General features: G+C 47.4%; 1 protein-coding gene across 3 annotated transcripts in view; it reads right to left on the minus strand.

Moving 5' to 3' along the window:
* Positions 1-440: 440 nt before the first annotated feature.
* NDUFAF5 (NADH:ubiquinone oxidoreductase complex assembly factor 5) overlaps positions 441-26,964 on the minus strand; it is a 97,106-nt gene continuing 70,582 nt past the window's right edge. For 2 of the 3 annotated variants that reach the window (XM_063918538.1, XM_063918536.1), the window contains exons 9-11: positions 17,769-17,852; positions 12,053-12,135; positions 441-630 (exon numbers count right to left, since the gene is read on the minus strand). In XM_063918538.1, the coding sequence (XP_063774608.1) occupies positions 535-630; positions 12,053-12,135; positions 17,769-17,852 (263 nt within the window). In that variant the 3' untranslated portion in view covers positions 441-534. The remainder of the gene's footprint in view (positions 631-12,052; positions 12,136-17,768; positions 17,853-26,964) is intronic. The other variant, XM_063918537.1, reaches the window with a different exon arrangement.

The following is a 26,964-nucleotide window of genomic DNA, read 5'->3' on the forward strand; positions in this document are numbered from 1 at the left end:
GTAACGATTGAGTCGCACGCTACGCACACATAAACTCTACCGTAAATGCACATCCCGTGCGCCTGCGGGTGCACGTAACAGCGGGTATGCGCACGCACGGGAGAGCGTACGCATGCGCAGAGCGGACATGTATGAGGTGCAAATATGGCAGTGTGCATAGTGATATTTTTCTGACTTTGACACCGCGATAAGTGTCCTACCGAAGCCATGATAAACACATGGGATCGGGGATTTATCCCTGTTCCCATGTGTTATCGAACGATCGCGGGTCCAATATCAGCCGATAAAAGAGGCCTCTATTTGGATACCGCGATAATGACCGTCGGTCATTAATCGCAATAGCCGGATGTTTTTATAGGACGAAGCGGCATCAGCGCTAATTGGAAACCCCCCTTTAACTGGATCTGTGTTTATATATCTACGTACAAGAACCACCAACATTTTTAAGGCTATCAGTTTTAGAAAACGTTTATTATTATAAAACTACATTTTAGTTATTATGCACAGACAAATGTATTGAGAAAAGTGACAAGTTTACTTTTCATCTTTTTTTGTTTTTGATATAATTTCATTTACTTTCCCAAGATCTCCAAATGACATAGTTGCAGACCCTCTCTTTGCAGGCTTCGCCTAGGTAAAGAATGAGAAGAAGAAATGTTTCAGGTTCGGTTTTCTGCTGCAGTCCTCAGACTATATTAAATCACTACACAATCTCCTCCAGTCCAATACATGTAATACATTTAATGCGGTTTAGAAGACTGAAAAACATGAAATTAATTTAACACAAAATAGTAAAAAATGTTTGACTTATTTAATAATAATGGGCATAGAGCAAGTCTAACGTAACTAAATATTAAACGTAATTGATTGCACCATGAAGACCTGCAGCCCTGATTGTGACACTTGAGAAATAATTAAAATATGGAACAGTGCGTTTGAGTATATAATTGTGACTTCTATTATGTAATTGCGTGTTTTGTAAAGGTAAAGAAAGAGTACTTAATATGGGCCTAAATCTAACCTGCAACTTGATATCATATACTGTAATTATTGTTGATAAGGGTCAACCTTTCATTTTCTTATAGAACAGAACGGTATCTGCAGGAAACAAACAGCAGATCTGGAGTGTGATAGTAATCAGTATATCAGGGGACATTGGTGCATAGCTAGGTCAGATGACGAGATCCTGTAGTAGAGACCTGGATGGATGACAGCAGAAGCTGGTCTCTGAACCCAGTGACCCCTATATACATAGAAACATAGAATGTGACGGCAGATAAGAACCACTTGGATCATCTAATCTGCCCTTTTTCTAACCATATTGGGGTATATGCGATTGCCGGCGATTCGCGGCAATTTTTCGCCCGTTTTTTAATTCGACACAATTTGACCGTCGAATTCCGGCAAGTGGGTGCCGGAATTCAACATATTCAATAAAAAACGGATTCGACAGTACCGCTGTCGAAAAACGGCCGATTTGACGGATTTTGATTAGACACATAAAAATGTAAAAAAAATGGGAAAAACCACGAAAAAAAATTGCGTGGGGTCCCCCCTCCAAAGCATAACCAGCCTCGGGCTCTTCGAGCTGGTCCTGGTTCTAAAAATCCGGGGGGGAAAACTGACCGGGGATCCCCCGTATTTTTAAAACCAGCACCGGGCTCTGCGCCTGGTGCTGGTGCAAAAAAATAAGAATTTACTTACCGATAATTCTATTTCTCGTAGTCCGTAGTGGATGCTGGGACTTCCGTAAGGACCAGGGGGATAGCGGCTCCGCAGGAGACTGGGCACAAAAGTAAAAGCTTTAGACTAGCTGGTGTGCACTGGCTCCTCCCCCTATGACCCTCCTCCAAGCCTCAGTTAGGATACTGTGCCCGGACGAGCGTACATAATAAGGAAGGATTTTGAATCCCGGGTAAGACTCATACCAGCCACACCAATCACACCGTACAACCTGTGATCTGAACCCAGTTAACAGTATGATAAACGTAGGAGCCTCTGAAAAGATGGCTCACAACAATAAACAACCCGATTTTTTTGTAACAATAACTATATACAAGTATTGCAGACAATCCGCACTTGGGATGGGCGCCCAGCATCCACTACGGACTACGAGAAATAGAATTATCGGTAAGTAAATTCTTATTTTCTCTGACGTCCTAGTGGATGCTGGGACTTCCGTAAGGACCATGGGGATTATACCAAAGCTCCCAAACGGGCGGGAGAGTGCGGATGACTCTGCAGCACCGAATGAGAGAACTCCAGGTCCTCCTCAGCCAGGGTATCGAATTTGTAAAATTTAGCAAACGTGTTTGCCCCTGACCAAGTAGCTGCTCGGCAAAGTTGTAAAGCCGAGACCCCTCGGGCAGCCGCCCAAGATGAGCCCACTTTCCTTGTGTAATGGGCTTTTACAGATTTTGGCTGTGGCAGGCCTGCCACAGAATGTGCAAGCTGAATTGTACTACAAATCCAACGAGCAATCGTCTGCTTAGAAGCAGGAGCACCCAGCTTGTTGGGTGCATACAGGATAAACAGCGAGTCAGATTTTCTGACTCCAGCCGTCCTGGAAACATATATTTTCAGGGCCCTGACTACGTCCAGCAACTTGGAGTCCTCCAAGTCCCCAGTCGCCGCAGGTACCACAATAGGCTGGTTCATGTGAAACGCTGAAACCACCTTAGGGAGAAATTGAGGGCGAGTCCTCAGTTCTGCCCTGTCTGAATGAAAAATTAGGTAAGGGCTTTTATATGATAAAGCCGCCAATTCAGAGACACGCCTGGCTGAAGCCAGGGCTAACAGCATGACCACTTTCCATGTGAGATATTTCAATTCCACAGTGGTGAGTGGTTCAAACCAATGTGATTTTAGGAGATTCAACACTACATTGAGATCCCAAGGTGCCACTGGAGGCACAAAAGGAGGCTGTATATGCAGTACCCCTTTGACAAACGTCTGAACTTCAGGCACTGAAGCCAGTTCTTTTTGGAAGAAGATTGACAGGGCCGAAATTTGAACCTTAATGGACCCTAATTTTAGGCCCATAGATAGTCCTGTTTGCAGGAAATGCAGGAAACGACCCAGTTGAAATTCCTCTGTAGGGGCCTTCTTGGCCTCACACCACGCAACATATTTCCGCCAAATGCGGTGATAATGTTTTGCGGTTACATCCTTTCTGGCCTTGACCAGGGTAGGGATGACTTCATCTGGAATGCCTTTTTCCTTCAGGATCCGGCGTTCAACCTCCATGCCGTCAAACGCAGCCGCGGTAAGTCTTGAAACAGACAAGGTCCCTGCTGGACCAGGTCCTTTCTGAGAGGTAGAGGCCACGGGTCCTCCGTGAGCATCTCTTTGCAGTTCCGGGTACCAAGTTCTTCTTGGCCAATCCGGAGCCATGAGTATAGTTCTTACTCCTCTCCTTCTTATGATTCTCAGTACTTTGGGTATGAGAGGCAGAGGAGGGAACACATACACCGACTGGTACACCCACGGTGTTACCAGAGCGTCCACCGCTATTGCCTGAGGGTCCCTTGACCTGGCGCAATATCTGTCCAGTTTTTTGTTGAGACGGGACGCCATCATGTCCACCTTTGGTTTTTCCCAACGGTTTACAATCACTTGGAAGACTTCTGGGTGAAGTCCCCACTCCCCCGGGTGGAGGTCGTGTCTGCTGAGGAAGTCTGCTTCCCAGTTGTCCACTCCCGGAATGAACACTGCTGACAGTGCTACCACATGATTTTCCGCCCAGCGGAGAATCCTTGCAGCTTCTGCCATTGCCCTCCTGCTTCTTGTGCCGCCCTGTCTGTTGACGTGGGCGACTGCCGTGATGTTGTCCGATTGGATCAATACCTACTGACCCTGAAGCAGAGGCCTTGCTTGACTTAGGGCATTGTAAATGGCCCTTAGTTCCAGGATATTTATGTGAAGAGACGTTTCCATGCTTGACCACAAGCCCTGGAAATTTTTTCCCTGTGTGACTGCTCCCCAGCCTCTCAGACTGGCATCCGTGGTCACCAGCATCCAATCCTGAATGCCGAATCTGCGGCCCTCTAGAAGATGAGCACTCTGTAACCACCACAGGAGAGACACCCTTGTCCTTGGAGATAGGGTTATCCGCTGATGCATCTGAAGATGTGATCCGGACCATTTGTCCAGCAGATCCCACTGAAAAGTTCTTGCATAGAATCTTCCGAATGGAATTGCTTCGTAAGAAGCCACCATTTTTCCCAGGACTCTCGTGCATTGATGCACTGACACTTGGCCTGGTTTTAGGAGGTTCCTGACTAGCTCGGATAACTCCCTGGCCTTCTCCTCCGGGAGAAACACCTTTTTCTGGACTGTGTCCAGAATCATCCCCAGGAACAGTAGACGTGTTGTTGGAATCAGCTGTGATTTTGGGATATTTAGAATCCACCCGTGCTGACGTAGCACTACCTGAGACAGTGCTACTCCGAACTCTAACTGTTCCCTGGATCTTGCCCTTATCAGGAGATCGTCCAAGTAAGGGATAATTAAGACGCCTTCTCTTCGAAGAAGAATCATCATTTCGGCCATTACCTTGGTAAAGACCCGGGGTGCCGTGGACAATCCAAACGGCAGCGTCTCCGGCTTCGGTACCACAAACAGCGTGGAATAATACCCCTTTCCCTGTTGTAGGAGGGGTACCTTGATTATCACCTGCTGGGAATACAGCTTGTGGATAGCTCCCAATACTGCCTCCCTGTCGGAGGGAGACGTTGGAAGAGCAGACTTCAGGAATCGGCGAGGGGGAGACGTCTCGAATTCCAATTTGTACCCCTGTGATACTACCTGCAGGATCCAGGGGTCCACTTGCGAGTGAGCCCACTGCGCGTTGAAATTTTTGAGACGGGCCCCCACCGTGCCTGAGTCCGCTTGTAAAGCCCCTGCGTCATGCTGAAGACTTGGCAGAAGCGGGGGAGGGCTTCTGCTCCTGGGAAGAGGCTGCCTGGTGCAGTCTTTTTCCTCTTCCTCTGCCCCGGGGCAGAAATGAGTGACCTTTTGCTCGCTTGTTCTTATAGGAACGAAAGGACTGAGTTTGAAAAGACGGTGTCTTTTTCTGCTGAGAGGTGACCTGGGGTAAAAAGGTGGACTTTCCAGCCGTTGCCGTGGCCACCAGGTCTGATAGACCGACCCCAAATAACTCCTCCCCTTTATACGGCAATACTTCCATATGTCGTTTGGAATCTGCATCACCTGACCACTGTCGCGTCCATAACGCCTTTCTGGCAGAAATGGACATCGCACTCACTGTTGATGCCAGGGTGCAAATATCCCTCTGTGCATCACGCATATATAGTAATGCATCCTTTAAATGCTCTATAGTTAATAAAATACTGTCCCTATCCAGGGTATCAATATTTTCAGTCAGGGAATCCGACCAAGCCACTCCAGCGCTGCACATCCAGGCTGAGGCGATTGCTGGTCGCAGTATAACACCAGTATGTGTGTATATACCTTTTAGGATATTTTCCAGCCTTCTATCAGCTGGTTCCTTGAGGGCGGCCGTATCAGGAGACGGTAACGCCACTTGTTTTGATAAGCGTGTGAGCGCCTTATCTACCCTAGGGGGTGTTTCCCAACGTGCCCTAACCTCTGGCGGGAAAGGGTATAGTGCCAATAATTTGTTAGAAATCAGCAGTTTTTTATCGGGGGAAACCCACGCTTTATCACACACCTCATTTAATTCCTCTGATTCAGGAAAAACTACTGGTAGTTTTTTCACACCCCACATAATACCCTTTTTTGTGGTACTTGTAGTGTCAGAAATGTTCAATGCCTCCTTCATTGCCGTGATCATGTAACGTGTGGCCCTACTGGACATTACGTTTGTCTCCTCACCGTCGACACTGGATTCAGTATCCGTGTCTGGGTCGACCATCTGAGGTAACGGGCGTTTTAGCGCCCCTGACGGTGTCTGAGACGCCTGAACAGGCACTAACTGATTTGCCGGCTGTCTCATGTCGTCAACAGTTTTTTGCAAAGTGCTGACATTGTCACGTAATTCTTTAAATACGACCATCCAGTCAGGTGTCGACTCCCTAGGGGGTGACATCACTAACACAGGCAATTGCTCTGCTTCCACATCATTTTCCTCCTCATACATGTCGACACAATCGTACCGACACCCAGCACACACACAGGGAATGCTCTGATAGAGGACAGGACCCCACTAGCCCTTTGAGGAGACAGAGGGAGAGTTTGCCAGCACACACCAGAGCGCTATATATATGCAGGGATAACCTTATATAAGTGTTACTCCCTGTTATAGCTGCTGTATTATATATTAGCTGCCAATAGTGCCCCCCCTCTCTTGTTTTACCCTGATTCTTGTAGCAGGACTGCAGGGGAGAGTCAGGGAGCCGTCCTTCCAGCGGAGCTGTGAGGGAAAATGGCGCTTGTGTGCTGAGGAGATAGGCTCCGCCCCCTTCTCTGCGGCCTTTTCTCCCGCTTTTTTCAGGAAAACTGGCAGGGGTTAAATGCATCCATATAGCCTAGGAGCTATATGTGATGCATTTCTTTAGCCATATAAGGTTTTTATAGTGTTTTATTGCGTCTCAGGGCGCTCCCCCCCAGCGCCCTGCACCCTCAGTGACCGGAGTGTGAAGTGTGCTGAGAGCAATGGCGCACAGCTGCAGTGCTGTGCGCTACCTTATTTGAAGACAGGAACGTCTTCTGCCGCCGCTTTCTCCGGACCTCTTCGCTCTTCTGGCTCTGTAAGGGGGCCGGCGGCGCGGCTCCGGGACCCATCCAGGCTGAACCCGTGATCGTCCCTCTGGAGCTAATGTCCAGTAGCCAAGAAGCCCAATCCACTCTGCACGCAGGTGAGTTCGCTTCTTCTCCCCTTAGTCCCACGATGCAGTGAGCCTGTTGCCAGCAGTACTCACTGAAAATAAAAAACCTATTTAAACTTTTACTTCTAAGCAGCTCAGGAGAGCCACCTAGCATGCACCCTTCTCGTTCGGGCACAAAAATCTAACTGAGGCTTGGAGGAGGGTCATAGGGGGAGGAGCCAGTGCACACCAGCTAGTCTAAAGCTTTTACTTTTGTGCCCAGTCTCCTGCGGAGCCGCTATCCCCCTGGTCCTTACTGAAGTCCCAGCATCCACTAGGACGTCAGAGAAATACGGGGGACAAAAAGCATAGGGGTCCCCCATATTTTTTACACCAGCATCGGGCTCCACTAGCTGGACAGATAATGCCACACTTTTATATAGCGCCCTGCGGCCGTGGCATTAAATATCCAACTAGTCACCCCTGGCCGGGGTACCCTGGGGGAGTGGGGACCCCTTCAATCAAGGGGTCCCCCCCCCAGCCACCCAAGGGCCAGGGGTGAAGCCTTGAGTAAAATGATAGAATATTGTTTTTTCCCAGAAGAACTACAAGTCCCAGCAAGCCTCCCCCGCAAGCTGGTACTTGGAGAACCACAAGTACCAGCATGCGGGTGGAAAAACGGGCCCGCTGGTACCTGTAGTTCTACTGGAAAAAAATACCCAAATAAAAACAGGAGACACACACCGTGAAAGTAAAAGTTTATGTCATACATGCCGACACATACATACTTACCTATGTTGACCCGCCGACTGCCACGCCCCCCTCGTCACTGAAGAATCCGGGGTACCTGTGAAGAAAATTATACTCACCTGATCCAGTGTCCGGATCTTTTAAAATAATCCTCGTACTTGGCAAAACAACAAAACGGCAACCCGGACCAAACGGACTGAAAGGCGTCCCATGTTTACACATGGGACCCCTTTCCACGAATGCAGAGACCCCCCCCCCCCCGTGACTGCTGTCACAGAAAGGTCTCTTCAGCCAATCAGCGAGCGCAACGTCGTGGCACTCTGCTGATTGGCTATGCGCGTCTGAGCTGTCAGACAGCGCATCGCAAAGCCTTACCATTATATTCAATGGTGGGAACTTTGCGGTCAGCGGTGAGGTCACCCGCGGACAGCGGCTGACCGCGGGTAACCCCACCGCTGACCGCAAAGTTCCCACCATTGAAACTAATGGAGGGAGCTGTGCGATGCGCTGTCTGCCAGCAGACGCGCATACAGCCAATCAGGAGAGTGCCACGAAGTGGCGCTTCCTGATTGGCTGAAGAGACCTTTCTGTGACAGCAGTTACGGGGGGGTCTCTGCATTCGGGGAAAGGGGTCCCATGTGTAAACATGGGACCCCTTTCAGTCCGCCTGGTCCGGGTGTTCGTTTTTTTTTTTGCCAAGTACGTGGATTATAATAAAAGACCACAGGACACTGGATCAGGTGAGTATAATTTTTTTTTCAGGCACACCGTGGATTCTACTTGGACAAGTGGACAGAGGTCGGTGTGTGAACATAGGTAAGTATGTGTGTGTCGACATGTGTGAAATAAAGTTTTACTCTCACGGTGTGCGTGTCCTGTTTTTATTTGGGTATTTTTTTTCCAGTAGAACTACAGGTACCAGCGGGCCCGTTTTTATCCCGCATGCTGGTACTTGTGGTTCTCCAAGTACCAGCTTGCGGGGGAGGCTTGCTGGGACTTGTAGTACTACTGGAAAAAACAATATTCTTTCAATTTTCACAAGGCTATCAACCCCCCATCCGCAGCCCTTGGATGGGGGGGGGGGGGGGGGGGGACAGCCTCGGGCTTCACCCCTGGCCCTTGGGTGGCTGAAGGGGGGGGGGGGACCCCTTGATTGAAGGGGTCCCCACTCCTCCAGGGTACCCCGGCCAGGGGTGACTAGTTGCGTATTTACTGCCACGGCCGCAGGGCGCTGTATAAAAGTGACCCCCGGCTGTGGCATTATCTACCCAGCTAGTGGAGCCAGATGCTGGTGTAAAAAATACGGGGGACCCCTACGCTTTTTGTCCCCCGTATTTTTTGCACCAGCACCAGGTGCAGAGCCCGGTGCTGGTTTTAAAAATACGGGGGATCCCATGTCAGTTTTCCCCCCGGATTTTTAGAACCAGGACCGGCTCGAAGAGCCCGAGGCTGGTTATGCTTAGGAGGGGGGACCCCACGCATTTTTTTTCTTCTGATTTATACCATTCCATTTAAAAAAAATAAAAAATAATATTTTTAAAAATATATAAATAACACTTGTGCCTCCAAAATAGACAAACCAAGTACCTAATCCCTTCTAATATAAATAGATATGCTATTACCAATAAAAAAAACACCAAAAAAAACATGTTTTTAAATTTTTTATTAGATTCCGCCAGCAAAGTGTGGCGGATTGAAAATGACGAATTTACTGTCTAAAAGCACTGTTGTCGAATTTACAATTTTCAATTGAATATACTTTTGTCGAATTGCCGCATTTGTACCATTGCAGAAATGTCGAATTTGACAAATGTCGAATTTCAAAAAGTCGAATTTTGAAAGTCCGTTTTTTTGACGAAAAGTACTGAATTGCATTGTCGAATTATTTTTTTTTGGCGAAAATGTCCAGTTTTTCGACATTTTCGGGAATTTGACCGCAATTGCATATACCCCAGAGTTTCCTTAAACCCTATTTGATCCTTCGTTCTTAATAAGGATATCCTTATGTCTATTCCGGGTGTACTAGAAATGGCCAGCTGTCAGGATACCGGCGCCGGGATCCAGACAGCCAGAATGCCGGCAGCGGGGTGCAGCGCAAAAGAGTCCCTTGCGGACACAGTGGCGCACTACAATATTTATTCTTCCTCTAGGGGTGTCGTGTACACCCCAAGAGGGAGAATAGTTGTTGGTATACCGGCACCAGTACGCTGAGCGCCGGGATCCCGACAGCCGGTATATCGAGTGCCACCCGTCTATTCCATGCATGTTTAAATTCCTCTACTGTCTTTGGGGGTCATTCCGAACCAATCGCACGCTGCACTTCCTCGCAGCCGTGCGATCGGGTCGGAACTGCGCATGCGCGGCGGCCGCATTGCGTAGGTGCGTCGCTGCCCGGCAATGGGCAGCAACACCGCGACCGAAGAAAGCAAGAAGATTGACAGGAGGAAGGCGGAACTGGGCGGCAACTCACCGTTTTCGAGGAGTGGTGAGTCCAACGCAGGCGTGTCCAGGCATTTGGAGGGTGGATGTCTGACGTCAATTCCGGAACCTGCATCGCTGGATCGATCGCACAGGGTAAGTAAGTCTTACCCTGGTCTTCTTTTACACAAAACTTTTTTTGCATAGCAGGGCTGCACAAGCATTCACAGCCCTGCTATGCAGAAATACACTCCACCATAGGCGGCGTCTAGTTGATCGCATGGGCAGCAAAAAGTTGCTACGCTACGTGCGATCAACTCGGAATGACCCCCTTAGCCTCTATCACCTCTGATGGGAGGCTATTCTACTTGTCCACTACCCTTTCTGTGCAGTAATTTTACCTCAAATCTCCCATGAACCTACCACCCTCCAGTTTCAGTGTATGTCCTCAAGTTCTAATACTTCTCTTTCTTCGAAGAATGTTTCACCTTGTTTAAACCCTTGACAAACTTTAAAGTTCTATCATGTCCGCCCCCTTAAACTTCTCTGCTCCAAACTATAAATGTTAATATGTTTTAGTATTTCTGGGTATGTTTTGTGATGTAGGCCATGCACAATTTTAGTTGCCCTTATTTGTACCATCTCTAATGTATTTATATCCTTCTGGAGATATGGCCTCCAGAAATGAACACAGTATTCTAGATGAGGTCGTACCAATACATTACACAAAGTAATAATGCCACTGTATTCAGTGATGGGGAACCTTGGCGCTCCAGCTGTTTTACTACACATCCCAGCATGCCCTGCTACCGTTTTAGCATGGCCAAATAGCAAAACTGTAGTAGGGCATGCTGGGATGTGTAGTTCAACAACAGCTGGAGTGCTAAGGTTCCCCATCACTGAACACAGTGGCATTATTACTTCTTTCTTTCTGCTGCGGATTCCTCTCCCAATGCAACCAAGCATCTGACTGGCCTTCCTCATTGCTTTGTTACATTGCTTACCTGCCTTTAAGCCACCTGAAATAGTGACACCTGGATCCCTTAATGCCTCAGTAGTTTCCAGTATAGTATATGAATACTATATTAAGCCTATGGATTTTTGAGACCCAAGTGCATGATTTTGCATTTTTGCATTAAACTGTTTAATTGCCACATTCTTGACCATATATAATCACAACCAAGCCACTGTGTGCACCGATGCAAATAGTCACACAGGTTCTCATCTGCCTAAACTGACTGTGTCTACTACCTCGCTCCCTCAGGACTCCTGACAAGGACAGTTGTGAGGTATGTAGCACTAAATACAAACATGAACGTTATACCTTCAATTATAAAGACTGTTTAAAGTACTGCGGAATTAATATTGGGATTAGGTGATAGGGCCTGATTGTATGCTAACACATGGATGTGTGAGAATATGCTAACGCTGTAGCTGCCTGGAAATGTACTGAGAAGCCCACCTGCAGCTTCCCAGATCCCGGCAACTGCGTACAAACAGGCAGCGGTGGTCTTAAGTCCTTCCAAGTAACCCTATGGTCGTGCAGCATGGCAGCGGGAACTGAGACGCTGGTGCCATGTTTTCTGCATACAGGATCGCAGCTGTAGATTGAGACATCTCCGGAAAGGTGCTGTGACGCGCCTGAGTTTTTGCTGCTACTCCCCCACACACACCCTGACTGTCAGTCACTTTGCGAATAAATCCTCCCTGCGAGCGGCATCACTAAGGTATTTTGTCATATGCGCAGAGTGACAGAGAGTTTGTGTACAACCCTGAATGCAGTCCCTAGTGATAATAACGTCTGGCATTATATAAAACCTTGTACTCTCCCTGTGGGCTATTCATGACCCAGTCCGATACCGCAGCATGCTACCATCACTGGTCTATCTATAGTGTTGCAGGGAGTGCTGTTCAGAAGGACCCCTGACTCCAGGGGACCCATACTGCACACACTGCACCACTGAATATACAACGGGTAATCATGCTAACTGATACACAGTGGGGGCAGCCATCTTGTTGCCTGAACCACTATCCATAAGTAAATAGCAAACAGAGGGGTCATTTTTATTATTAACAGTCTGTATCAGAAGCATTACCTGTGACTTATGAGGTTTCCACCCGATCATAAAGTAGATTTGAAAGGTAGCTGGCACGGAACCATCCTTTTCTCCATACATCTCTACAGAAAGAGGAGACACATCTTATAGACTTATTCATGCATTATACCAAAGGAAGATGAAAAAAGGCACCCGGTCTGCAGCAGAGAGGATTGGGATATTTGAGGAAGAAGCTGGAAAGCTTTCTGTGTACACTCTACTCACACTATTAACACATTTTATTTTTATTAGCAGGTGGCTGTTCATTATTGAACACTATTATTCTGAAAAGTCCGTAAGTAACGGGATTTTGGTACTTACCGGTAAATCCATTTCTCCAATTCCACAGGGGACACTGGAATGTTTTTACGGTGGGGTATAGATGGTGGCTAAGTGGAGTCGGCATTTTAAATTCTTTAGAATTGTGACTGGCTCCTCCCCTCTATGCATCCCCCTACACACCAGTTTGAAAACTAAGCCCGAGAGGAGACGGCTCGAAACACTCGACAAAGGAATAGGTGAAATAGAAAAAAATCAAAACAGTAATACAAATAGAAGAAATAATAATAACAGTAATTGTCACCAAACAACATAACAGGTAATTAACCATACATAAAATGGAAAACTCCGTATCCTGACAAAAGGAATAAACAAACAAAGAGACGCCAAGCGCTGGGAAGGCGTCCAGTGTCCCTGTGGAATCGGAGAAATGGATTTACTGGTAAGTACCAAAATTCAGTTTTCTCCTTGTGGCAGGAGAGGTACTTTGCCACCTGTAAGCTACACACAGGGTCCTGGACGTAGGTGGGAAGTGTGGATGGACCAGGTTCCCATCCATTTGGCCCAGACCAGGTCTTATAGGCTTCTTAGCCCAAGAAGCTGCTTCATCAGCCAGCACCTGGGTGCTGGGTTTAAAGCAGAGTCTCTCCCATGAGTCAGGGCTCCTGAAGGCAGTTAGTGTCCAGGTGATAGGCCTGCTAGGGACAGTGGGATCCGGAAGACTGGGGCACTAGTGTCAGGATGCCGAGACCTAAAGGGTTACTTATTTAGTAAAAGGGAGTGAGGCAGGGCCTAACCTCCCTGGTTGTTTATACTAAAGACAGTCATCTTTGGTTTATGTATATCTTTGGATTTGAGCAACGTGAATAAAAGGTATTTGTTGCTTTTGCACAAGTCTGGAGTCGGTCGCTGGTGGAATTTTTGTAGCAGAGTGCATTCTAGCAAGGCTCCTGTTACATCCTTCATCCACTAGGGGACACTGGAAGGTCTTTACGGTAGGGACGTCTCAGAGCTCCCAGTCCGGACGGGAAAGCGCTGAGACTGCAGCAGTACTGCTCGGCCAAGCTAAGAAGCCGAAGTAGCAAAAGGTATCAAATTTGTAGAATTTGACAAATGTATGTTTCCCCGACCAAGTTGCTGCTCTACACAAATGTGTCAAAGAAACTCCCCTAGCAGCGTCCCAAGAAGAACCCCCCCGACCGCGTTGAATGGGCTGACACCGGACTCGGTGGAGGAAGAGAGGCTGCGAGATAAGCTTGTCTAATGGTAAATTTAATCCAATGAGCTAAAGTCTGTTTGAGGCTGACCAACCCGGCTTGGCAGCATCATAGAGAACAAAAAGAGCATCAGTCTTGCATAAATCCGCTGTTCTCTCTAAATAAATACGCAGGGCCCGAACAACATCTAGTGATTCCGAAGAGGGAGAATCACCTGAGAACACCAGGACCACAATAGGTTGGTTAATATGAAATGCAGAAACAACCTTAGGTATGAAAGATCTATGAGTGCAGAGTTCCGCACTGTCTTCATGAAATATTAGATATGGCGGATGACAGGAAAGAGCTCCCAATTCAGAAACCCAGGGCCAGAAGAAAAACTACTTTTCATGTAAGAAACTTAAGCTCCACCGATTCCAGAGGTTCAAATAATGATGATTGTAAAAAGGATAGATCCCAAGGAGCTGTGGGAGGAATGAACGGTGGTTTAACCTGGATAACTCCCTGAATGAAAGTTTGTACTTCAGGCAGTAATGCCAATTTTTTTCTGGGAAAAAAAATTAATAAAAATCGAACGGGCGGAGACTTGAACCTTTAGAGATCCAATGCTTAAACCTGCCGAGAAACCAGCCTGGAGGAAAAGCAGAAGTCTGGCCAATCGAAAGGAAGTAGCAGAAAACTGCTGCTGCTCACACCATGAGATGTATTATCCCAATATGCAGTAATAGTGCTTTGAGGTGACCTCCTTTCTAGCACTCATCATGGTAGGAATAACTGGTGAATACCCTTGAGTCTTAGGATCTCCCTTTCAACAGCCACGCCGTCAAACGTAGCTGCTCTAGGTTTGGATAAAACGAAAGGTCCCTGTACTAGCAAATCCTGCCGTAGAGGTAGAGGCCACTGGTCGTCTATGAGTAAATGATGCAAGTCGCTGTACCACGTTCTTCGAGGCCAGTCTGGAGCCACGAGTAAAACCCTGGCCGTCTCTCGCTTGATTCTTTTGAGTAGACAAGGTAACAGGAGAAACGTAGGAAAAATATACACAAAGCGGAAATTCTAGGGAAACGTCAACGCATCCACCGCCTCTGCCTCAGTATCTCTGATGCAAGAGCAGTACCGAGGAAGTTTGTGGTTCTGTCTGGACGCCATAAGATCTATTTGTGGGAGTCCCCAACAATTTATCAATTGTTGAAACACTTGATGATGTAATTCCCATTCGCCTGGATGCATATCCTGACGACTTAAGTAATCGGCCACCCAGTTCTACACACCAGGTATGAACACTGCCGATATAGCTTCTGCATGTCTTTCGGCCTAAACTAGGGTCCTGGTGACCTCTCTCATAGCTGCTCTGCTGCGGGTTCCGCCTTGCTGATTTATGTATGCCACTGCAGTGGCGATGTCCGACTGTACGCATATTGCACGTCCTTGCAGGAGATGAATTGCTAACGTGAGAGCATTGTAGACCGCGCAAAGTTCCAGTATATTGATAGGTAGAGTGCGTTCCTGAGAAGTCAAACGGCCCTGGAATTCACAATCCAGAGTCACCGTTCCCCATCCACGGAGACTGGCATCCGTTGTGAGAAGCACCCAACCTGTGATGACAAAGTTCCTGACCCTGGACAGATTTGTCATATTCAGCCACCAAAGCAATGACAGATGTGTCTTGGGTAATAGCTGAACCATTTGATGCATAAAAAGATGTTAACTTGACCATTGGGAAAGGAGATCTAGTTTAAAAAGGCCTGGAGTAGAATCTGCCGTACTGGACTGCTTCGAAAGCAGCTACCATCTTTCCCAGAAGTCGAATGCAAAGATGAATTGAAACTCTGCGATGTTGTAAGACCAGACAAACCAACTCCTGAATGGACTGTATTTTGTCCTGAGGGAGAATTATTTTCTGAAGCACAGTGTCCATGATCATTCCTAGGAATTAATTTCGCTGCATCAGTTGTAACGGAGACTTCTGGATATTTATGATCCATCCGTGTGCAATAAGTGTCTTGTGTAACTTTCATATTGTTTACCAACTTGTATTCTAATTGAGCTTTTAGGAGCACATCGTCCAAGTAGGGAACAATATTCACCCCCTGAGAGCGCAATTGCGCCATCATTACTGTTATTACTTTTGTATAGGTGCTGAAGAAAGACTGAAAGGTAAGGCTCGGAATTGAAAATGTAAATCCTTGACCGCAAACCTGAGAAAACTCTGGTGTGGAGTCCAAATTGGTATATGAAGGTAAGCATCTTTGATGTCGATTGACACCATAAATTCCTCTGCCTCTAGACCTACTATAACAGAGCGCAGGGACTCCATTTTGAACTTGAAAACTCTCAAAAAGGGATTGAGACTTTCAAATTCAGAATGGGTCTCACCGAGCCGTCAGGCTTCAGCACCACGGATAAACTGGAATAAAATCCCTGTTTTAGTTGGTGGAGAGGAACTAGAACAATGACTCCTATCTCTAGAAGTCTTTGAATTGCCTGGAGAAGGGAATCCTGACGTTCCCATAAACCAGTTATAAAAAATCTTGGAGGAGGTTTGAACTGAAAATCGAGCTTGTAACCCTGGAAAATAATGTATCTTACACAGGCGTCTGTGCAGGTCACTGACCACACTTGTCTGAAATTCAGAAAACGAGCTCCCACACTGTGAGCCCCCAGGAGGGAGGGTAGCCCGTCTTAGCAGCAGGCTGTGTTTGAAAAATGGCAGCTAGGAGCTGGTTGGTTGGTACTTTATCTCTCTCCGCATTGTCTATCTCCATAGCTTACTACAAAGACCCCAAAGTATACTGCATGTAGCTCTGGTTGAAGGATCTGACTCCCCTCTTTAACTGAGCATCTGTGGGAGGGTTTTCCCTTGTGCTGGGGTTGGGCCCTTCTACCAACAGCTGATGAAGATCAGGCTTGGTTCTGCTTTCAGACCAATTAAAGTGATTTAACCAATTTGCATGAACAGCAGTTTTTTGTCCGTTTTCCAGTGTTTGGGGGTAAATGGTCGATTGTCATTTGCTCTCATCCATTACCAGATTTTCATTCCAACCAGCCAGATCTGCCAGATAATTTTATAGTGTATGCCCAGCTTTAGTACATCTATCCCAATATCCGGCCTCTGAAGCAGATATTTTAATATACAGCATTAGGCAAAGGGATGGGACATAAATCATGAACATATTACTCCCACTTTTCTCCTTCATCTACCAGGGGACACTGGAAGGTCTTTATGGTTGGGTATAGATGGTGGGTAATTGGAGCCGGCACTTTAAATTCTTTAGAATTGTGACTGGCTCCTCCCCTCTATGACCCCCCCCCCCCCCCCCCCCCCCCCCCATCCTACAGACCAGTTTGAAAAATGTGCCAGAGGGAGCCGGTCCTCTCTCTGGGCTTCTACAGAGAAGATTCTTAAAAGAAGCTGAGGACAGACAGACAGCCTACTGCCCCTGTCTGTCTGCACCGTGGGACCTACTGGTGGGACTCTGGCACTGTTTTCTTAAACGGCAGCCTAAGCTCCCAGCTACAGGGACATCAGTCCCAGGGGTAATTCCAGTGGTGCTGCGTGCAGTGTTTGTCAGGTCCCCACAGCCTGTGCCCTGCCGGCTAGCAAGGCAGGAGAGTGAGTATAAACCGGAGCTCTGACTAGCAGAGTCTCCGGATCATGCACCTTTCTGCAGGGCACTTTCCCCCAGCGGAGTCCGGAGCCGTCCTATAGCCGTGGCGGTACTTCAGCACCTGCCGCTACTTGGTTATTTTACACTGGGCAGGTTTGAATTAGGTGCAATTGGCAGGGAGTGGAGCTACGCTTCGGGCGGCTTCTCCTTCCCGGCTAGTAAGCGCGCATCTCCTACCGCGCCATTACTGATCGGCACCATTACACTACGCAGCGCCATTACAGGCACCTCATGCAGCAGAGAAGCACTCCTCAGGTGTTTTAATGCGACCAACCGACAAGGTGCCAAAATCGTTTCTGCAGATAGATTAAGGTTCATGTGATATTAGGTGAAGCTGATGAAACATTTGGGAGACCGCTTAAGAATTTGAACTATAAAAGGGGTCAGTTTCTTATATGCAAATAAAAGTAGCATCTAGAGAAAGGTGATTATCTTATTATTTAGTGTGTGAGAGTTCTGCATTTATTGCCAGTCAATACTGGCTTACATACTGACACAGACATTAGCAGCTAGAGGGAATGGTTCTAGGAAAAGAAAGATACTGTACGTTACCTTGATATATGGCTGCAGCTGCTAACATTGTATCCCTGTGCAATAAACCTCTCCTGTTCCAAGCACAGTTACTCTCTCCCATACCTATAACAAACAAGCGTTCCATTTACTAGAACCCAGTCTGTCTTAGTATACTTTTCAAAAATCAGCAAAAGATACAGCACTGTAAGTATAGCACTGTTCTGCCATCATATGTACACTTAGGGGGTAATTCCAAGTTGATCGCAGCAGGATTTTTGATAGCAATTGGGCAAAACCATGTGCACTGCAGGGGAGGCAGATATAACATGTGCAGAAAGAGTTAGATTTGGGTGGGTTATTTTATTTCTGTGCAGGGTAAATACTGGCTGCTTTATTTTTACACTGCAATTTAGATTGCAGATTGAACACACCCCACCCAAATCGAACTCTCTCTGCACATGTTATATCTGCCTCCCCTGCAGTGCACATGGTTTTGCCCAATTGCTAACAAAAATCCTGCTGCGATCAACTTGGAATTACCCCCTTAATCAGAAGCATGCAGATTACCAAGCCACTGGTTAGTAGTCACAATGCTAACAAGTGAACATTCTAGCTTTACCAATACTGTAGATACAAACATACACATATGTCAATATAAAATAAGATTTTAAACCTACCGGTAAATCTTTTTCTCCTAGTCCGTTGAGGATGCTGGGGACTCCGTAAGGACCATGGGTTTAGACGGGCTCCGCAGGAGACATGGGCACTCTAAGACTTTAGATGGGTGTGAACTGGCTCCTCCCTCTATGCCCCTCCTCCAGACCTCAGTTATAGAACTGTGCCCAGAGGAGACGGACAGTACGAGGAAAGGATTTTGTTAATCTAAGGGTGAGATACACACCAACCCACACCATACACACCGTACAACATGGTATATACTAAACCAGTTAACAGCATGAACAAAACAGCATCAGCCAGAGACTGATCTCAACTGTAACATAACCCTTATGTAAGCAACAACTATATACAAGCCTTGCAGAATTTGTCCGCACTGGGACGGGCGCCCAGCATCCTCTACGGACTAGGAGAAAAAGATTTACCGGTAGGTTTAAAATCTTATTTTCTCTTATGTCCTAGAGGATGCTGGGGACTCCGTAAGGACCATGGGGTTTATACCAAAGCTCCAGACCGGGCGGGAGAGTGCGGATAACTCTGCAGCACCGATTGAGCAAACATGAGGTCCTCATTAGCCAGGGTATCAAACTTGTAGAATTTTGCAAAAGTGTTTGAACCCGACCAAGTAGCTGCTCGGCAAAGCTGTAATGCCGAGACGCCTCGGGCAGCCGCCCAAGAAAAGCCCACCTTCCTAGTGGAATGGGCCTTTACCGAATTTGGTAACGGCAATCCAGCCGTAGAATGAGCCTGCTGAATCGTGTTACAGATCCAGCGAGCAATAGTCTGCTTAGAAGCAGGAGCGCCAACCTTGTTGGCTGCATACAGGACAAACAGTGCCTCTGTTTTCCTAACCCGAGCCGTCCTGGCTACATAAATTTTTAAGGCCCTGACTACATCAAGGGACTTGGAATCCTACAAGTCACCCTTAGCCACAGGCACCACAATAGGTTGGTTCATATGAAACGACGAAACCACTTTAGGCAGAAATTGAGGACGAGTCCTTAACTCTGCTCGATCCACATGGAAAATCAGATTGGCGGCTTTGTCTCACAAGAGCCCCTATTCGGACAACCGCCTCGCAGATGCCAAGGCCAACAACATGACCACCTTCCAAGTGATAAATTTTAATTCAAGTGTTTGAAGAGGTTCAAACCAGTGCGATTTAAGGAACTGTAACACTACGGTAAGGTGCCACTGGGGGCACAAAAGGAGGTTGGATGTGCAGCACTCTCTTTACAAGAGTCTGGACTTCTGGGAGAGGCGCCAATTCCTTCTGAAAGAATATAGATAAGGCCGAAATCTGCACCTTAATGGAGCCTAACTTCAGGCCCATATCCACTCCTGTCTGCAGAAAATGGAGAAAACGACCCAGCTGAAAATCTTCCATAGAAGCATTCTTGGCTTCACACCAAGATACATATTTCCTCCAGATACGGTGATAGTGCTTCGCCGTTACCTCCTTCCTAGCTTTGATTAGAGTAGGGATGTCTTCCCCCGGAATACCTTTCCTAGCAAGGATTTGGTGTTCAACCGCCATGCCGTCAAACGTAACCGCGGTAAGTCTTGGAACACACAGGGCCCCTGTTGCAACAGGTCCTTCCTGGGAGGAAGAGGCCACGGATCTTCTGTGACCATTTCCTGAAGATCTGAATACCAGGCCCTTCGAGGCCAATCTGGAACAATTAGTATTGTTTGCACTCTTGTTCGTCTTAGGATTCTCAATATTTTTGAGATAAGAGGAAGTGGAGGGAACACATAGACTGACTGAAACACCCATGGTGTCACCAGGGCGTCCACCGCCACTGCCTGAGGGTCCCTCGACCTGGAACAATACGTCCGAAGCTTTTTGTTGAGGCGTGACGCCATCATGTCTATTTGAGGAAGTCCCCAACGACTTGTTACCTCTGCAAAGACCTCTTGATGAAGTCCCCACTCTCCTGGATGGAGATCGTGTCTGCTGAGGAAGTCTGCTTCCCAGTTGTCTTCTCCCGGAATGAAGACCGCTGACAGAGCGCTTACATGATTTTCCGCCCAGCGAAGAATCCTGGTGGCTTCTGCCATTGCTGCTCTGCTCCTTGTCCCGCCCTGGCGGTTTACATGCGCCACGGCTGTGACGTTGTCTGACTGGATCAGAACGGGTAGGTTGCGAAGAAGATTCTCCGCCTGTTGCAGGCCGTTGTATATGGCCCTTAACTCCAGCACATTGATGTGTAGACAAGCCTCCTGGCTTGACCATATTCCTTGAAAATTTTTTCCTTGTGTGACTGCTCCCCATCCTCGGAGGCTCGCGTCCGTGATCACAAGAACCCAATCTTGAATGCCGAACCTGCGACCCTCTAGAAGGTGAGCACTCTGGAGCCACCACAGGAGAGAGACCCTGGCCCTGGGGGACAGGCTTATCCTTCGATGCATCTGTAGATGGGACCCTGACCACTTGTCCAGAAGGTCCCACTGAAAAGTTCTCGCATAGAACCTGACGAACGGAATGGCCTCGTAGGCCGCCACCATCTTTCCCAATACTCGAGTGTATTGATGAACTGACACTCTTTTTGGTTTCAGCAGGTCCTTGACCATGTTCTGGAGTTCTTGGGCTTTTTCCATTGGGAGAGAAGCCCTCTTTTTTTCCCGTGTCCAGAACCATGCCCAAAAATGACAGCCGAGTTGTCGGAACCAACTGCGACTTTGGTAGATTTAGAATCCAGCCGTGTTGTTGTAGTACTCTCAGGGAGAGAGACACGCTTTTTAGTAACTGATCTCTTGATCTTGCCTTTATCGGGAGTTCGTCCAAGTATGGGATAATTGTGACCCCCTGCTTGCGCAGGAGCACCATCATTTCCGCCATTACCTTGGTGAAAATTCTCGGGGCCGTGGAAAGCTTAAACGACAACGTCTGAAACTGGTAATGACAATCCTGTACAGCGAATCTCAGGTATGCCTGATGAGGCGGATATATAGGAACATGAAGATATGCATCCTTTATGTCTAGTGACATCATAAATTCCCCCCCTTCCAGGCTGGAGATCACTGCCCGGAGAGATTCCATCTTGAATTTGAACCTTTTCAAATATAGGTTTAGGGATTTTAGATTCAGAATTGGTCTGACCGAGCCATCCAGCTTCGGGACCACAAATAGGGTTGAATAAAACCCTTTCCCCTGTTGCCCTAGGGGAATCTTGATAATCACCTGCTGTTGACACAGCTTTTGTATGGCAGCTGAAACTATCACCTTTGTAAGGCAAAGCCTTCATATGTCTCTTTGAGTCAGCATCACCAGTCCATTGACGGGTCCACAGGAACCTTCTAGCAGAAACTGCCATGGCATTGGCAGTTGGCAACAGCCCGATATCTCTCGCAGCCTCTCTCATATATAACGCTGCATCCTTGATGTGACCTAAGGTCAACAAAATACTATCTTTATCAAGGGTGTCAATGTCAGATGACAAGTTATCTGCCCATGCTGCAATTGCGCTACCCACCCTCGCATAAACTGATTTTAAGGTAGCTTCCTGCCTGCGATCCGCAGGATCCTTTAGGGCCGCCGTGTCCGGGAACGGTAGTGCCACCTTTTTGGATAAGCGCGTCAAGGCCTTGTCCACCGTGGGCGAGGATTCCCACCGTAACCTGTCCTTTGAGGGGAAAGGATACGCCATGATAATTCTCTTGTGAACCTGCAGTCTCTTGTCTGGAGTTTCCCAAGCCTTTTCAAATAAAGCGTTCAGCTCATGAGATGGGGGAAACGTTACCTCAGGTTTCTTTTCCTTAAACATGCAGACCCTCGTGTCAGGGACAGAGGGGTCCTCTGTGATATGCAAACATCTTTTATTGCAATAATCATATATTGAATACTCTTGGCCACTCTTGGGTGCAACCTTGCATCATCACAGTCGACACTGGAGTCAGAATCCGTGTCGGTATCAGTGTCTGCTACCTGGGAAAAGGGACGTTTATGGGACCCTGAAGGGTCTTGTGACACAGTCAAAGCCATGGATTGACTCCCTGCTTTGTCCTTGGACTCTGCTTTGTCCAATCTCTTATGTAATAAAGTCACATTAGCATTTAACACATTCCACATGTCCAACCAATCAGGTGTCGGCTGTGCCGACGGAGACACCACCACCATCTGCTCTGCATCCTCCCTAGACGAGCCTTCTGCTTCAGACATGTTGACACACACGTACTGACACCCCCACACACACTGGGATATATGAATATGGGGACAGACCCACAATAAGGCCCTTTGGAGAGACAGAGAGAGAGTATGCCAGCACACACCCAGCGTCACTAGATACTGAAACAAAGTCCCAGCCTGTATAGCGCTTTTATACACAAATTAGCACCAAATAAATGTGCCCCCCCCCCCTCGTTTTTGCCCCCTGTTACTTGTTCAGCAGGGGAGAATCCGGGAGCAGCTTCTCTGCTGGAGGATCAAGCTCCGCCCCCTCGACGGCGGGCTTTGGTCCCGCTATTTTTCTTTATACTGGCAGGGGATTTTTCATATACTGCCTCCGCAGTATCGATTTATGTGCCAGGCTTATGTGAGGTAAAAATTGCTGCCCAGGGCGCCCCCCCTGCGCCCTTGCTGTGCCCGTGTGTGATGTGGGAGCAATGGCGCGCAGCGCGATCGCTGCGCGGTACCTCATGAAGAACCGAAGTCTTATCCCGCCTTTGAAGTCTTCTTGCTTCATATACTTACCCGGCTTCTATCTTCCGGCTCTGTGAGGAGGACAGCGGCGCGGCTCTGGGACGAACAGCAAGGACGACACCTGTGTTCCGACCCTCTGGAGCTAATGGTGTCCAGTAGCCTAAGAAGCAGAGCCCACCAGTCCAGGAAAGTGGGTCTGCTTCTCTCCCCTCAGTCCCACGAAGCAGGGAGCCTGTTGCCAGTAGTGCTCCCTAAAAATAAAAAACCTAACAAAAGTCTTTTCAGAGAAACTCAGTAGAGCTCACCTGTAGTGCATCCAGTCTCTTCTGGGCACAGGATCTAACTGAGGTCTGGAGGAGGGGCATAGAGGGAGGAGCCAGTTCACACCCATCTAAACTCTTAGAGTGCCCATGTCTCCTGCGGAGCCCGTCTGTACCCATGGTCCTTACGGAGTCCCCTTCATCCTCTAGGACGCAAGGGAAAAAAACAAAAACCTATATGCAGTATACAAGGGTGGTTCAATCAGTAAGGTGACAAGACCTGTCACGTGTGTAATGTTCTCTATTTCATTCTATTTTCCCGCCAGGCCAGAGCAAGTAGACCACTGCATCCCCTCACGCCTCAGTATCAGTCATACTGTCCCAGTATCAGATGTAAGATGGCGGGGCTTGTGGAAACATGGTCAAATACTGAGGTGCGTAGTATGGTCAGATTGCTGCGTCTAGCATCGCCAACTTGTCAAGGTGTACGGTGATAACGTCATGTCATGGAAACAGGTTTGGCACACTGCCTTTGATAACGGTAGGGCAGATGTCGAAGAAGCGATCCGGCCGACCAAGCACGTCCACCACAGGCAGCCCACCAAACCCAAACCTGTTTCCGTGACATGACGTTATCATCGCACACCCGGACAACTTGGAGATGAATTTCAGCTGCTGATGTGCCTTTTAGACGCAGAAATCTGATCACACTACACACCTCAATGTGTGACCATGTTTCGGTCAGCCCGCCATCTTACACCTGATGCTGAGACAGTATGTGTGATCTGAGGCGCAGAGGGGAAGCAGTGGTCTACCTACTCTGGCCTGGCTGGACGTTAGAATGAAAATAGAGAACACTACACACGTGAGAGGTCTCATTACCTTACTTATTGAATCACCCTCGTATTAAACATCTCACTGAAATACCAATGTCAGATTATTAAATATCACATTTACACTTTAAAAGTTTGCTTGTCAGCTTCATAATACTTTATTAGTTCCACTGGCACGAATTCAACACACAGTAGGGACAATGGGCCTAATTCAGACCTGATCGCTAGGCTGCGTTTTCGTACAGCCTGCGATCAGGTCTAAACTGTGCATGCGTATGCACCACAATGTCGCACGGATACAAAGCGGATCTCCGCTCAGCGATGGGTTTGTGGGAAGAATCCATTCGCACGGGCGATCGCAAGGAGATTGACAGGAGGAAGCCGTTTGTGGGTGGCAACTGACCGATTTCTGGAGTGGTTGGAAAAACGCAGGCGTGTCCAAGAGTTTGTAGGGCGGGTGTCTGACGTCAATTCCGGTCCCGGACAGGCTGAAGTGTTCGCAGCGGCTGAGTAAGTCCTGGGCTGTGCAGAGACTGCACAAGATCTGTTTGCACAGCTCTGCTACACATGCAATCGCACACTTGCAAAGTGAAAATACACTCCCCTATGGGCGGCGACTATGCGAACGCAGGATTGCAAAAAGCCCCTAGCGAGCGATCAGGTCTGAATTAGGCCCAATATGTCTTCATTACAGGTTGCAATGCCTGTGCCGGCCCTTTTGAACTAAAACACACATATAAACAAATACCGTTATTAAGTCCACACTGATGCATCACTAACTTTTGTCTTCTGAATGTGAAGAATGTTTCTAGCCATGACATACTGTAAACTACACATGTCATCCAGCAAAGTAATGTAAGACACTGGTGGTGCTGCATTAGCCACAATGTATTACTGCAGTATCTGTGCACCACCTAGTGGTGGAATACGAAGTTACAGTATGAGAGCTCACAGTCTATGGTTTCATTTTTCTGCAACATTTTCAGATATAATAAATATCACGGGGATGATGCAGTGTTGGACAAAAACTGAACATAACTTAACTTTGCAAAAATATCATATTTACACACATATACAGAGTCCGGGAACCTGGTGGAAACCATTTATTTCACGTTCAAACGACGCATCTGGTAATAAGCACAAATTAAACAATAAAGGCTGGAACACAACAGTATAAACTCACATTGGGGCAGATGTACGATGCCTTGGAGAGCGATAAAATAGAGAGAGAGAGAGAGAGAGAGAGAGAGAGAGAGAGAGAGAGAGAGAGAGAGGGAGTACCAGCCAATCAGCTCCTAGCTGTCATTTTTCAAACAAAGTATTAACCTGTTGAAGGCATAAGGAAGTGATAAACCAGTGATAAATGCAAGGTGATAAATGCAGCAGCCAATCAGCTCCTAACTGTTAATTTACATATTGGAGCTGATTGGCTGCTGCGTTTATCACCTTGCATTTGTCACTGGTTTATCACTTCCTTATGCCTTCTCCAGGTTAATACATCTGCCTCAAAGCCTGTTAGGATTGACTGGTACTTTATCTCTCTCCAAAGCTTAGTACATTTCCCCAATTTAGCTTAAGAATGCACACAAAGGCATAATCTATGCCCATGTGATAAACTATTGTCTTCGGAGCGTTCAAAATTGCGGTTTGATAGCACCAGCGACTGTCGTCAGCATCATCCACTACTGTCCTGATCCTGACCACTTGCAAATAGGCTTTCCCAGGCATAGATGCATCATTCCCTCCGGTTTGTATCTGTTTGCAATTGTGTCATATACTAAGTGTAGCGCTCACAGGCCCTCATTCTGAGTTTATCGCTAGCTGCTTTCGGTCGCAGCGCGGCGATTGGGTGAAAAAGCGGCATTTCTGCGCATGCGTACGGGCTGCAGTACGCACGCGCAAAGTACTTTCACACAAAACAATGCAGTTTTACACAGGAGCGAGCGACGCTTTTCTGCTCTGTTGATCGGTGAGTGATTGACAGGAAGTGGGTGTTTCTGGGTGGTAACTGGCCGTTTTCCGGGAGTGTGCTAAAAAACACAGGCGTGTCAGGTAAAAACGCAGGCGTGCCTGGGGAAACGGGGGAGTGTCTGGCCGAACGCAGGGCGTGTTTGTGACGTCAAAGCAGGAACTAAACTGACTGAAGTGATCGCAAAGTAGGAGTAGGTTTGGAGCTGCTCAGAAACGGTATGAACATTTTTCCAAGCATTTCTGCTAACCTTTCGTTCACACTTCTGCTAAGCTAAGATACACTCCCAGCGGGCGGCGGCCTAGCGTGTGCACTGCTGCTAAAAGCAGCTAGCGAGCGATCAACTCGGAATGAGGGCCACTGTCTTAAATGCTCAGAATTTAAAAAAAAAAAAAAAATCCTATTTTATAGCATAACAAAGTATTTTAAGCTACAATGTTACTTTAAGCCTTGCAGAGATATCCTGCCAATAATTGGTTCTACTGCATATATCATTTATCTTAGTTGGTACAGATTTCAGCTTTTTGCTGCCCAGACAGTTGTAAGGATTAACATACTGGCCACGAACAAAGATCTGTCATGATTACGTCTGCTTGTTCTGCCTGATAATACAAAGTTTTGGTCAATGCCAACTGGAACATCTGGTCTTTAAAATCTGTTACACTGTGAGTATAAATGAACCCAGGCTTCTGTTGTGTCATATTTGGTTAGCTAGTCCAGTAACGGCATGAAGCCTTCCACTCCCTGGTAACTCTCAACAAGCAGATATTGCATTTCACTACACTGATCAAAGCAATGATGGGATTGGTTGCGGTGTACGCCATCAGTTTTACATTAGGAGCAATGTCCGTAAACA

Source organism: Pseudophryne corroboree, chromosome 4 (genome assembly GCF_028390025.1).
Source record: "Pseudophryne corroboree isolate aPseCor3 chromosome 4, aPseCor3.hap2, whole genome shotgun sequence".
Taxonomy (NCBI): Eukaryota; Metazoa; Chordata; class Amphibia; order Anura; family Myobatrachidae; genus Pseudophryne; species Pseudophryne corroboree.